We start from the raw sequence: 15,114 nt of genomic DNA on the forward strand, positions 1-15,114 counted from the left end.
ATTAAATTGACAGGGTGCAGAAAAGATTTACAAGGATGTTGCTGGTAGTGGAGGGTTTAAGTTATAGAGTCTGGAGGGTTTAAGTTATAGGGAGAGGCTGAATAAGCTGGGCATTTTTTTCCTGGTGTGTCAGAGGTTGAGAGGTAACCTTATAGAGGTTTATAAAATAATGAAGAACCTGGATAGAGTGAATATCCAAGGTCTTTTTCTCAGGGTGCGGAAGTCAAAAACTAAAGGACAAAGAGGGTAAATATTTAAAAAGGACCTGAAGGGTAACTTTGTCACACAGAGGTGGTGGTTGTATGGAATGAGCTGCCAGAGGAAGTGGTGAAGGCATGTACAATTACAACATTTAAAGGGATCTGAATAAGAAAGATTTAGAAGGATATGGGCCAAATGCTGGCAAACCGGACTGTTTCAGATTGGGATGAATGGTGGAGACAAGTTGGATTGTAGGGTCTGTTTTTGTGCTGTAACACTCTATGACTCCCCGTCGAGCCAACCTGCAGACCAGCACTGATGCATGATGTCTTGCTTGCACCAGTAACTGAGAGTCTTTCACTGCTTCCATGTAAGGCAAAGAATTACTCTCTATTCCTAATTGTCCATAAGATGGTGATAAGCTGTCATCTTGAATTGCTGCAGTTGACATTGTGTAAGTATACCTACAGACCTGTCAGAAATGGTGTTCTAGCATTTTAACCTGGTGATAGTGATGGAATGGTGATCTAGTTCCCAGTTAGCAAAGTGTAAGACTTCACAGAATTGTTATGGAACAGAAGAAGGCCATTCAGCTCATTGTGCCTGCATTGGCTCTTCAAACATTGTGATTACCTAGTACCAACCTCCTGCTTTTTCTCCATAGTCTTGGAAACCTTTTCTATCCAAATGATCATCAATACTGTCTTGCATGTTCAGTTGAATTGCCTTCCCCATATTCCCAGGCAATGCATTCCATACTCAAACTACTCGCTGTGAAAAAGTTGGGTTTTTTTCTCATATCACACTTAGTTCATTTAGATGTCACTTTTAATGTATGCTATCTGATTCTTGTTTCTTTTGCAAGCAAGAACAGCTTTATCTCTTAGAATTAGGTTTTATTGACACATACTCAACTACAAAAGTTTGGGAGCATTTAGTATACACAAAAGTGTATAATATCACCACACACATCAAACCATCGTAGGTACAAAGTATCTCATTAAAATTCTTTGGAACTAAAATTGATTAGATGCAAAAATAGAGAACTAAGGAAAAAAGCTAAAAGCTCTACAATATAGTTATGTGTAGTATAACTGTGTAGTACCATTCCCCACTTTACATTTCCCCTGACTAATGCACCTAACCTATACATCCCTGAACATTATGGGCAATTTAGCATGGCAAATTCACCTAATCTGCATATCTTTGGACTGTGGGAAGACTAGACCAGACTAGAGTACCTGGATGAAACCCATGCAGACACTGGGAGAATATGCAAACTCCACACAGTCCCCAAGGCTGGAACCAAACCTGGGTCCTTGGTGCTGTGAGGCAGCAGTGCTAGCCACTGGGTAACAGTGCCATCTAAATGCATTCACATCCCTCCTACAATGTGGCACTCACAATGTACAGAGTACTCCAGTTTAGTTCTAACAAAATGTTATTATACAAGTTCAATATCACCTTGCTGTTGTATTCTGTGCTCCTATTGATAAAGCTGAATTTACTGTATTCTTTATTAATTACTACCTGTCCTGCCACTTTCAATGATCTGTGCATAGAAATAGCCTCGTCTTTCTGCTCCTACATCCCATTTTAAATTGTTGAAAGAAACCCTGAAAGTGGTGCTCTTCCTATGTATCTGCTACCTTTTATCCTTCTAGGTGGTAGGGCTTGAAGATTTGGAAAGTGATAATTGAAGGATGCTTAGCAAGTTGCTCCAGTGCATCTTGTGGAACTGAGATGATTTGCCTTTAAAGCACAGCCATCTTTCTTTGTATTAGATATGACATCAGCCAGCACTGAGGTTTCCCTTTTACTGTCATTTGACTTCAGTTTTATCAAGCCTCTTTGTCGCCACATTAGGTTAGATGCTGCCTGGTTGCTGAAGGCAGACATTCTCACTTCTTACTTCACCTTGAGTTCACCTATACGTCCATGTGTGTGTATAATGAAGTCAGGAATCAAGCGGTCCTGGCAAAACCTAAACTGGGTCTCAGTGAACAAGTTACAACTGTATAAGTGCTGCTTGATAGCAGTGGCAGCGAAGCTTTCCATCATTGGGGCTTTTGTTGGCTGGCATGGATTTGTCCTGCTTCTTGTGGACAACTTATACCTGAACAATCTTCCAATTTGTTGGGTAGATGCTGGCATTGTAGCTATTCTAGCACAGCTTGGTGGGGGTGAGGCTAGTACTGGAATACAAATCTTGAGCACTACTGCTAAGATGTTGTCAGGGCCAAAACCTTTGCAATATCCAGCGCCTACAGCTGTTTCTTGACATTACATGGAGCAAATTAAATTGGCAGAAAACTGGCAGCCAAAGTGATGGAGCCCTCAAGGGATTCACTTTCTGTATAAAATAAAACTTCCTGTTTATAGTTTTAAATCTATCATCTCGAAGATAGAGACACAGGAATTGAGTGTTTGTAGGCACTAGTAAGCAAGACACTAAATTGTCTAGATTGGAACAACATGTTGAAAAGTGGTAAACAATTAAGTGAGTAGGCAAAACTGAGGTGGAATTCAGTATGGTTGAAATGTGAGGTAATTCATTTTTGATCAGAGAACAACTTAAAGTATTTTCTTCATGGTGAAATGAGGAACCTTGGCAAAGCAAAGGGATTGGGCATATGTCGTTAAGTAGAGTGCATGATTTAAAGCCATATAATTAAATAATCTGTTAGGATGTTGGTCTTTATCTCAAAGAGGTAGCACTTCCAAATTGTGGAAGTGATCCTTCAGTTGAGCAGAGTCCTTATAGGATTAAATTACAAGACCATACCAATATATTTTGTTTAAATTCCTTTGAGCCGAAAAGGTTCAAGGATAATCGCCTCTTCTGAAACAATATTGATTGTTAATTATACTAATATTGTATAGATAATTGATTCTTTTATCTTATTGTAACACATGTATTCCTGTTAGTTTCACCTATTGAACCATTAGGACCAGGATTATTAATACTGGTTCAATGGGTCAGTCGCAGACTGAACCACAAAATTACATTCTGAAATTGTTCTACTTTGAAGTTGACTTCACAAATTCATTGTGGCCTACAATTGAACTGGAAGTAATACCTTTTAAAGAGGCAGTTGAAACAATAACAGTTTTATGACTGGATTTGAAGATTGCCTGTTATTTATTTGACCCAAACTAACTGAGAGCCAAACACACAGTCACTCTTGGGTTTCATTTATTAGCATAAATATGCCATCATAAGGAGAATATTCTTTATTCCACTGACATGGTGGTTAAGTTTTGATAAATTTGAATTTATCATAAGCCATTCTGCTATGCTATCTTGCACAGTGACCTGTGATAAGTTTTTTTTAAAATCAGTGTTGTGATTCTTTTAGTTCCTCTGCAAACTGAAATCAGTTAAGAAATGGACCTCAAAGCTTTTTTTCTAATGTTATTTGCTAATGAATTTGTAAATGCTGGATAAAGTCTGGATGTGTCAGATCAGTCTTCTTCACATCTGTTTGCACTTCAACAGGTGAACTGCAGAAGTACACTGATGGCAAGTGGCATACAGTTCCTGTAGAGGACAGGCTGAAAATAACCAAGGTGGATGGCCAGGTTTGGATTGCATTGTACAATCTGATTCTGAAGCCTGCCTGCCAGCAGAGGTATGACTTCAACAACTTCAACAAGAGCCAGTTGCTAAAGGTACAAGTTTTCAGACAGTCTTTTCTATTTGGCAGTTTCAGTTGATGAACAGATTACATTTTCCTGAATAAAGAATTACTGAGCTAATTTAGCATTTTTAAAAGATCTTTGCAATTTCATTCCTGTCCACTTTCATCCACTCCTAGGCTCTTCCTGTACATGAACATTGGAGTCAGGATGTTTATTTTGAGATTTTCAGCCCTAAAGCTGTAGACCTTAGATGTTTAATCTATAATTTGTGCTGAATTAGTTCACCCAAGTCAGAAGATCGGTAGAGGTCATAAAAATTGCCTCAGTAGCCCTGAACCAGGAAAGAAAATGTGCAAAGTTTTTTGCTTCCAATAATAAAGTAAAATGTACTCTACCAATGAGTCCACATTCGAAGGAAAGGCAGGAAGGAGGAGTATGGTGAGGGAAATCATTTATAGACCAACATAGTGCAACTTGTGGGCAACTTATTAGAACCCTGTCATCAGAGGGAGAACAATTAGAAACGATTGCACTAATCAAAGAGCGTCCACATGAATTTTGTGATAGCTAAATGGTTAAGGGAGCACCAATGGATGTTACCTACATGCACCATCAGAAGACATTTGGTTAATGTTTTCTAAAGAGAACAATGAGGCTCTGTGCTACAGTGGTAATGTTCCTGCTTCTAAGATGGGAGTCCCAGGTTCAAGTTTCATCTGCTCCAGATGTGTGCCATAACATCTCTGCACAGGAATTTAGGATTGCTCAGGAGTGAAAACAGGAAGCACATTTTTTGCATAAGGGTAGCAGAAATCTGAAACATCTCTCTCCTTATCTTCCCTCTCTTCCACCTCCCTTTCTTCTCTATTCCCTTTCATCCCCCTTCCTTTTCATCCCCCTCTTCCCTTTCATCCCCACACCTTTTCTTCCTCCCTCCCTTCCACCTCTCCCTTTCTTACCCCATCCCTTTCTTACCCCCCTCCCTTTCTTCCCCCCTTCTTTCTGCCCCCACTTTTTTTCTCCCCCTCCCTTTCTTTCTCCCCTTCCTTCCCACTCCCCTTTTCTTCCCCATCCCCCTTTCTTTCCCACCCTGCTTTCTTTCCCACCCCTTTCTTCCCCATCCCCCTCTCTTCCCCATCCCTCTCTTCCCCACCCCCCTTTCTTCCCCACCCCTCTCTTCCCCACCCCCCCTTTCTTCCCCACCACCCTTCTTCCCACCCCACCCCCTTTCTTCCCCACCCCCTTTCTTCCCCCTTCCCCACCCCACACCTTTCTTCCCCACCCCCCATCCCCACCCCAGCCCCTTTCTTCCCCACCCCCTTTCTTCCCCACCCCCTCTCTTCCCCATCCCCCTCTCTTCCTCACCCCCTTTCATCCCCACCCCCCTTTCTTCCCCACCCACTTTCTTCCCCACCCACTTTCTTCCCCACCCCCCTTTCTTCCCCACCCCCCTTTCTTCCCCACCCCCTTTCTTCCCCACCCCCTTTCTTCCTCACCCCTTTTCTTCCTCAGCCCCTTTTCTTCCTCAGCCCCTTTCTTTCTCAGCCCCTTTCTTTCTCACCCCCTTTCTTTCTCACCCCCTTTCTTTCTCACCCCCTTTCCTCCCCACCCCCTTTCTTCCCCACCCCTTTCTTCCCCACTTCCCCTTTCTTCCCCACTCCCTTTCTTCCCCACCCCCCTTTCTTCTCCATTTCCCCTTTCTTCCCTTTGTCTTTCTTCCCCTCCGTTTCCCACAACCCCTTTCTTCCCCTTATCTTTCTTCCCCTCCCTTTCCCACAACCCCTTTCTTCCCTACCCTCATCCCCCATCTTTCTCCCCTCCCTTTTTTTCTCCCCCTCCCTTTCTTCCTCCCTCCCCCACCCCCTCCCTTCCCAAACTCCTTTCTTCCCCCCTTCTCTCTCCCCCCCCCGCCACGTTTCTTCCTCTCCCTCCCTTCCTTTCTTCCCCCTGTTAAATTCTTTTTCTCCTGCAATTATTTGTTCTGTGAACAACCAAAATTTTATTAAGCAAATACAGCACCAACAAGCTTTGGAGAAACCGTAAACACTCTTCGCCATGCTTGCGAAGCATGTCCAGTGAATCTCTTCCTGAACAAAAGAAGATGTCCTTCCTTTATATAAAAGCTTTACATCACAGTTAGTAATGCCCACAAGACAACCTCTAGCCATCCCCCCCCACAGTCACAGGCCACTCAAGACCTGATCATCTCCAGAAACAATGTAATGAAAATCATCCCTTAATGCTCAAATCTGTAGCAAATTATCTTTCATTTTGTAACTATAGGGGAGGAGTCAAATTCAAACTGTAATATTCTTATTGATTTCTGAATAGGGGATGAAAATGTAAATAGTAGTAGATGACAATGTAAATCGCTGTGAATGGCATGGAAATGGTCATGTAAATGGCTCTGAATAATAGGTGATGATAATGTAAATTTCTTACAATCTGTCTGTAAGTCAGAGGCATCCCACCCTAGCCTCGGGACATCCAATTTCCTGCAAGGCAGATGAGCAAGTTACCTCTTTAATATCACACCCCCTCCCTCCCTTTCTTCCCCCTCCAACCACCACACACCTACACACAGACATACATACATGCAAAGAGTTGAAGGAACTGTTGAAACTTCCAAAACAGCAAAGTAATTGAATTTTGTTAAGGTCGACTTGAATAGTGGAACCAACATAGAGGCTGAATGGGTTATCCTTGTTTATGTTAATATTGCATTTTTAATGAATTTAAGATGGCTAACTAGAAATGCCAAAAATTCTCTGCAAATTTCATATTTGCAGTGAGCTCTAGCTGACAGCAGATGGAGACGTTGGCACCTCTTGTCAGCTGTGCTCATGTATGGTGTTGCCTAGACTGTGTTGTCTGACAGATTGATTTTCCTTTTAAAAAAAGCTCTTTTATTTGCTTATGCTGCAGTGGCTATGACTTTATTTTAATTATTTGTACCAATTTTTAAAAAACTATATTGTGATATTACATATTGTCATTACATCCACTTCCTTATATTAAAAAAGTAAATGAAATTTCTATCAAATATAACCATAACACATAATCATAAGAAATAGGAGCAAGGTAGACAATTAGGCCCATCAGGTCTGTTCCACCATTCAATAAGATCATGGCTAATCTAACCATGGCCTCAGTTACACTGCCAATCCTCATAACCCTTGTCTCCCTTTATAGGTCAAATATCTGTCATAACTCAGCCTTGACTATCTTTGCTGGGGAAAGAGAATTCTAAAAAGTAACAATTCTGAGAGGAAAAGTTGAGGAAGAATCCCATTTTAAAAGGGAGACCCTTTATTTTAACCTGTTGCCCACTTCAAGTTTCCCCCATAATAGGAAGCCATCTTAGAATCTTGAATGTTTCAATGCAGTCACCTTATATTCTTCTAAATTCCAGTGATTTTAAGCCAATCTGCTTGACTGTAAGACAGCTCCTTCTTCTCAGGAATCAGCTTAGTGAATCTTCTCTCTCCTTAGCAGGGGTGCTCAGACCACATTTCAGAAGCCCAGAATACTCCAGAAGGGCTATTATCAAAATACTACATAGGAGTAGTCACAGTAGAACTGTAGTTTCTTCTTTAAAATTCCGTCAGAAAATAAACATTGCTGACTGGTCCAGCGTTTATTGTCAAAGACAATTACAGATGGACAAGATATTGGTGAGCTGCCATCTTCACTGGTAGCCACTATTTATGAAGAGTCCAATTTCAATAGGTTTTGATATTCTGACAGCATGCTTCAATGTTTGTGTATTAAATAACTGTGTGATAATTCTTTTTGTTCACTAGCTGCAAAGCTTCCTGACCGAAGTCATCATTGACCAAATACCCAACTTGGTGGAGTTACAACGTTTCCTGGGCCACCTTGCAATGACAGACCCACCTCCAGCAAAGAAAGATTTAATTTTAGAACAGGTCAGTTGCATTCACTGCAATTACAGGGACATCCCGATCTCCCGAAAATATAAAGCATTGAATTGTGTTAGTTCACACAAATAATCTCCCAAAGGCAGCTTCATGAGCAGTTGTTGTATAAAAATTACTTAATAATGCCTGAGAACCCACTTAGTCTTCATTTTACCAAATTCTTGGCACAGTTCATGATTCGCCACATGAAAAAAAAATTGTTAAACAGATTTACTCCTGAATTTTGCAAAAGATACCTCAATCCTTTCTTTCTCTTTATTTAAAGAATAGGATGTGGAGAATCACAACCTTAAAATTTTGTCCAAACAAGAAAAGTGGGGACAGGATGCCCTTGGGCAGTCTGTAAAGAATGCATGTCCTAAATTAGAAGTTCTTGAGCGCAGAAACATTGCACCCAACTCACAACAAATCTTAAAATTCCCATTGCAAACGACATCGGGATGTTGTTTAGCTGAACTGTGCGTTTTTTGTCCTCTTCTCTGTTTTAGAGACATAAGAGTCCTACAGCACGGAGACAGGCCCTTTGGCCCAATCTGGTCCATGCTGACCAAATGTCGGTCGACTCTAACCCCATTTTCCTGCACTTCAGTTTTAGTCTGTTGCAAACACAATTGATTTTTTCTGAATTTGTCCCATTTGCCTGAATCGTTCTGAACCCAATATTCTTCCTCCTGATATTGTCTCTGTTTTCAGCATTGAATATAGAACCTGAAAGTCAAAAAGACCAAAGTTATTAAATTGGCAAAAGCAATGGACCTTTAATAATAAATTAATTTTAAAAACATAAGACACCATCTTTAGAGTTTTGAGGCTCAAGAATTAAAGTTGTGACATGCACTTCCCAATCCTTGGTTGAATTGTTTCCATCCATCCTCCAGTTTTTATGTAATGATTGTGATCTTCCACAGGGTGGCATTGTGCAATAAATCAGGAAATCCACCCAAGAATTGTTCCATTATACATACAGTACTAGAGAAGCTCCAGGTTAATTTAAAATGAATACACTCTCTGCAATAACCTACTCTGTTAATAAGTGAATGTCTGTCCATAAAGAAGCAATAGTTTGGAAGGAGATCAGCGTTCATCCCAAATGCGAGGCACCTGTCTCTGTGATGTGTCCATAGTTAAAGTACCGTTTTGTTTAGTGAATTTTGGATGCTGCCTTAAAAAGGGCGATGAGTGAAAAATGGTATTGAATAATTGTTGTTCATTAATAGAGGATATGTAAATAGTCTTTTCCTGCTCTGCTACAAATTTTATTTGTGTCTCTTTCTTCATTCCAATATTAGGTCCCTGATATCCGGGATAGGATCATTCGAGAGAATTCTAACAAATGGAAAGCCCTTGCAAAGCACCAAGTGAAAACAGTATTTAACCCTTCTGAGCAGGATTTACGTGAACAAGCCCAGAGGTGAATGAGTGCTTGTTTTCTCACTTGTAAATTCAAGACAAAAAATTGGTTTCAGTTGAACCGCAAAAAGACTGACTTGGAGAAATACTAGGGATTATACTAAGAAGAGCCAGAAGTAGTATGAATGTCCATAATGAAAACAAATACATACTAATACATTATGTCAGTAAAGTGGTATTAAAGAGTTGTTTTAGATGTATGTATGCCAAATTGTGAATAAGTCTCACGAAGGCAGGCAGCCATCTTTTGGTTCATACAAGCCACACATGAGGGGATTTGTTTTACCTTCTGTATAAAATTTTAAGTAATTAAGCACCTTGAATGTATTCTGTAAACTCTCTTCTTCCTTTTAAGAACTTTTGTTTCTCACTGAGGTGATGATATTACTTAGAAAATGTGCTGTTCTGTCATTGTAACTACACAAAGTTGGAATTTGCCAGTCCCAATTCAGGTACAGTTTAGGTTAAATGCAAAATGATTTGATACTCTTTCTATCCTAGTCTAACAATGCCTTACATGCAGTCTCAAGAGCACTCTCTAATGCAACATAGCATGTTTATTTTCACACTAGCCATTCCTGTGTCGTCCCGAGAGCAATTTTTAAAAAGTTTTCACATCGGCATCACAGGCTGGAACAGCATTTATTGCCTGTCACTAGTTGCCTTTGAGAAAGTGATGGTGAGCTACCTTCTTGAACCACTGCAGTCTTTGATGGAGGTACAATGTTTTTAGAGAAGGACTTCTACAATTTTGGCCCAGTGACACAGAAGGAACGGTGATATATTTCCAAGACAGAGTGCTGAATGGCTTAAAGGGGAATTTGTAGGTGGTGTTCCCATGTAATTTCTGCCTTTGTCCTTTTACGTGTTAATGATAGTACCTTTCAAACGCACTATCTAAGTAGCTGTAGTGAATTTCTGCATTGTACCTAGGTAGTGCACAGTGTTGCAACTGATAATCAGTGCTTGTAGGGAGTGAATCTTTGTGGATGAGGCGTCAACCAAGCAGGCTGTTTTGTCCTCGATGGTGTCAACTTCTTGTGTTGTTGGAGCTGCACTCATCTGACCAGACCAGCACCAAGGAATGATACACAGGCTCATGCTGACCAGTAGCTGGGCTGAATCCCTAAAGCTCACTTATCACAAGAGTCTGATATTCACCAAAGTGTTAAGTTTAGATTGAATTTGCACATGAGTCATAGAGATGTACAGCATGGAAACAGACCCTTCGGTCCAACCCATCCATGCCGACCAGACATCCCAACCCAATCTAGTCCCACCTGCCAGCACCCAGCCCATATCCCTCCATCCTCGCTATCTCCCTGCCCCCCCCCCCCCCCACCACCACCACCACCTTACTAGTTTAAATCCTTCCAAGCAGTTCTAGCAAATTTCCCTTGCCAGTATATTAGTCCCCTTCCAATTTAGGTGCAAACCGTACTTCTTGCACAGGTCACTTCTACCCCAAAAGAGATTCCAATGATCCAAAAATGTGAATCCTTCTCCCATACACCAGCTCCTCAGCCATGCGTTCATCTGCTCTATCGCCCTATTCCTGCCCTCACTAGCTCGTAGCACTGGGAGTAATCCAGATATTACTATTCTTGAGGACCTCCTTTTTAAATTTCTGCCTAACTCTCTGTAATCTCCCTTTAGAGTCTCAACCTTTCCCCTTCCTATGTTGTTGGTTCCAATGTGGACAATGACCTCTTGCTGGCCCCTCTCCCCCATGAGAACATTCTGCATCCTCTCTGAGACATCCTTGATCCTGGCACCAGGGAAACAACACACCATTCTGCTTTTTCTCTGTTGGCCACAGAATCATCTGTTTGTACCTCTGACTACAGAATCCCCTAACACAATTGATCTCTTGGAAGCCGACGTACCCCTCGTTGCATTAGAGCCAGTCTCAATACCAGAAACTTGACTGTTCATGCTACATTCCCCTGAGAATCAAAATTAAAATGTGAAAACTCTTTGCTTCCCCCTGACATTTATAACCACTGATCTGTGCCAGCCAGGGAAAAAATAAATCTCTTCTGCTAATTGAAGTTCTGTTTGTATCTGGCCACCTGTAAATAGACAGCATGTCCCATTTACAACATCCCAACAAAACCAGCCACTCATCAGTATTATGTCATAAAATATAGAGGTCAGACATGACTGAAGGGTTATAACTATAAAGAACATTGCAACATTGAGCTGTGGGGATTTCAAATTCTGCTTAACTGAGGATCTGAGAATTGTTAATTAATGGCTTTGAAGTCAGTGTGCATACATCAACTATAGTCTCTCTCTTGACTGCCCATTTCCTTGTATAGATTGACAGAAACTTACAATCTGGATGTGATGGAGAATCTGATTCCTGATCGCCCAAAGTGTGGATTTTGCGGAGCAGAGGCAACAAAACGGTGTTCCCGGTGCCAGGTTGAGCGGTACTGTCGGAGGTACGCAACTAAAAGCTTTGGTGGATTCTTATCCTTGTAAAGCCTATCACTATAAGAAAATCAGCAACTGAAAATTAATTAAACGTCCCTTTTTATTGAAAACTAAATGTCATTTTCATGCAATCTGCCAACTCTCCTTTTCCTTTTAAATCAATTTTGTTTCTCACTGAGATGAGGGTTGACATTTTAGCAAATACACTACACAAAAATCACATTGTAAGCACTTAAAGTGGGAAACCAGCATCCCCAGTTCAAGTGCAGTGTGATTTAGGTGCAAAGTAAAGCTACCTCTTCCCTAGCCCAACAGGATGTTTGGATGTAAATTAAACTTGTTGGTATACCCCCACTTCCCATTTGTTTCATTAAATCGTCACCTAAATTCAACTAATCAAATGCTATCCTGTGTATATGATTGCAGGACCAATCCAGGCTCTGTTAAGAGCTCCTTCAGCTCAACTTCATGGATTGGAAACTAGTTTGGAGAAATAGAAAAGTTGCTTTATTCAAGGCATATTTGTGATAGGATCATTTGAGAAAGCCATTGCTAAGCCTTAAGTAAAAATTATGTTGCTTTGAATCTATGTTCCACCCCACCTTTCTGTGACAACTACTTGTATTTATATAGTACCTGTTCCATGTAAAATGTTCCAATATCCTTTTCTGGAATAGGTGTATAAACCAAAATTTGGTGCAAAACCACTCAGAGAAATATCAGTAAAGATTACCAAAAGCCTGGACAAAAAAGTATGTTTCAAGGTGCCTCCTTAGCAGGAAGTTGAGGTGTTGAGGTTAAGCAGGGGAGTTCCAGAGGTTTAGGTTTAAGGGAACTGAGGACACAGACACCAATGGTTGAGCAAATCAAATCGTGGATGCTCAAGAGACCAAAATTAGACGAATAATGTTTTCTCAGGGATGAAGGGCTTGAGGAAAAAACACAAATAGGGACAGTCAAGGACACTGAGGAATTTGTAATCGATGTTGAAAATCTTAAAATCAAGACATTGCTTATTTGGTCTTCTGCTCACCAGTAGGTCAGTGAGAACAATGGTGACGGATGAATTGGATTTGGTGCCTTGTCTGGATGCAGGCAGCTGAATTTTGGATGACCTCAAGTTTATGAAGCTTAGAAAGTGTTGTATTGTGACAAGTCCAATCTAGAGGTAACAAGAATAAGAAAGAGAGTTTCAGCAAGAGATGAGCTAAAGCAGGCACAAAGCCAGGCAGTGTAACATTGGTGGAAATAGGTGGGTTTAATGATAATGGTAATAAGAAATCATATATAACATCGGCTGTGAACAGGCTGGTTTAATTTCACACAGATGTCAGGGAAAGGGATAGAGTTGGTAGCTAAGGAGCAGAGTTTATAATTGAGATAGAAAATAGCTTCAGTCTCCCCAACATTTAATTGAAGAGCACAGTGAGATGGAGGTGAAGTGGGAGGTCAGGATGATATGGAGAGTGAGTGCTTCAGAGGGCAAGGTATGATGACAATCTCTTGGATGTTTACCAGCCATGAAATCCTGATACATGGGATAATAGAGTTCTAAATCTGAGCTGTGCAATGCCTACGTGTATTGATGATCACCATTTAATTCTTTTCTTTTGTAGGGAGTGCCAGGTGAAGCACTGGTCAAAACACAAGAAAGCCTGTGACCTGCTGGCTGTTGCGCAAAACAAAACTGAATGAGGAATTAGAAATCAGTTGGTGGAAACCAAACTGGTGAGCACCTGGCTACTCTGCTACTGGGCACTGAGCCGAGTGATACAATCCTGATCGTGACACACTGCATTGATGTGTACTCAGCACTCCAGTTAACATTGCAATGTGTGACATTTTGAATGGCCTAACCATACAGAACTTCTATTTGCTCAGGAGGCTATAATTAAGTACAGGCTTTCTCATAGGGATTATTTTTAAAATATAATTTTTGAAACATCTGAAATATGTAATCTCCCATTGTCATACTTTAAATGCTATTTGTCAGTGTGAATGTAGGAGAGTATCCTAACTCAAACCTTGAATTTATTGCTGTTACAAGAAAGCTTGTTGAACTAACTGAAAAGTTGCTCTTGGGAAAGTATTCCCTTTTCTTTTTTGGAATTCTTTTTGTGTTTACCTTGTGAAGCCGCATGCTCCGGTGATGAACTGCTGTTTTTATAAAGTACCATTTGCAGCCTTTTATCATGACCTGGATTGGGGTCATACCACCTGCTGTTAGCACAGTGGGATCAAGAAAATGGAGCTCATACTGAAATGCACAGTATTTGTGCAGAAATACTGTGGAGATCTGATCGATTCAGCTTCTTCCAAACATCAGCATCTTAAGAAACCATGTGAGATACTCAGTGTCTTTAAAAGCCTGCCTGATTGCAAGTTTGACTGTCACTGAGTCAGAGTGAAGAAAACAAAGGCATGCTGAATGTATTCACCAGCTACTACTGAGTTTTTTTTTAAAAGACCTTCAGTAACAAAGATGCAATTCATAGACAGTAAGCTTGATTTTTAATGTAACAATCATGCATTTTACTGAGATGACCCTAGTATCTTTGTCTTTAGTCCCTCTAGAGAAACATGCTTGTAACAGACAGTGTGGATGAGTCTTTTTGTTCAATGCCCCCAAGTAAGGGCTATGCTCACCAAGAGCTGCTTTTGAAAATTTGGACACAAGCTTCCCATATTTTTCTGAAAGTGTCGACAGGCAAATCTCTCACCGCCCAGACTAAATACAAGACTTGAACCATTGCTTTGTGTGCTTATAAAAGGTTGAATGGTGCATGTTGCAGTTCCAGATATCAGCATTACTTTTTTTTTAATTAGAGTGTTACTATTTTTATTTTGAATGTTGTTTATTCAAGTTTTGACTTTGCAATAGAAAGGAATTTACAGATCCTTAAAGTTTCAATTGTTTAATGGCAATGTGCTTCAGAGAAAACTTTGCTTTTGAATTTGGTCACCTGTAGTTAGCCTTGCTGACGATGGCCTTTAATTCTGCGCTGTCTTACTGTCTGTTGTGTAAACTTAACAAAAATGGACTGGATAAAAATGAGTCTATTTCTTAATTGTCAAGTTTTTTTATGTTGTCCATCACACACCGCCATCCAAAGATTTCTAATCACAGTGTTTGTTTCCTGGCCTGGCATGCAAGAAGCCAACAGAGAATGCATCACCTTTGATTCTCGCTGCCCCACAACAATTTCAAGTGCTAAGGAACTTTCACTGACTGGATATGGGACTTCTACTTCTCACCAATCTGATTGGCCACAAATTCCAAAAGCTGTAGTGGATAGGACTGGGAAGACAAGTGATTACAGACATCTAAATCCCAAAGTCCAGAAGCAAGTAAATGTAGATATCTTGGGGCAGGGAGAAAAGATTAGGGAGAGTTTACTGAAAAGGAGTGGGGAGAAGGAGGATGAAGGCATCCCCTGCCATTTCACCTAAAACCTCACTAATGTTTCTGGGCTTCACCCTG

The 15,114-nt window shown here is 40.7% G+C and overlaps 1 protein-coding gene across 1 annotated transcript in view; it reads left to right on the plus strand.

Moving 5' to 3' along the window:
- The window catches only part of zmynd10 (zinc finger, MYND-type containing 10), an 87,730-nt gene extending 73,029 nt beyond the window's left edge, over positions 1-14,701 (plus strand). Inside the window, exons 8-12 of the mRNA XM_072582671.1 lie at positions 3,701-3,873; positions 7,647-7,772; positions 9,074-9,195; positions 11,516-11,641; positions 13,250-14,701. Of these exons, the coding sequence (XP_072438772.1) occupies positions 3,701-3,873; positions 7,647-7,772; positions 9,074-9,195; positions 11,516-11,641; positions 13,250-13,328 (626 nt within the window). The 3' untranslated portion in view covers positions 13,329-14,701. The remainder of the gene's footprint in view (positions 1-3,700; positions 3,874-7,646; positions 7,773-9,073; positions 9,196-11,515; positions 11,642-13,249) is intronic.
- Positions 14,702-15,114: the final 413 nt, after the last annotated feature.

The sequence above is a fragment of the Chiloscyllium punctatum genome, chromosome 12 (assembly GCF_047496795.1).
Source record: "Chiloscyllium punctatum isolate Juve2018m chromosome 12, sChiPun1.3, whole genome shotgun sequence".
Lineage (NCBI taxonomy): Eukaryota > Metazoa > Chordata > Chondrichthyes > Orectolobiformes > Hemiscylliidae > Chiloscyllium > Chiloscyllium punctatum.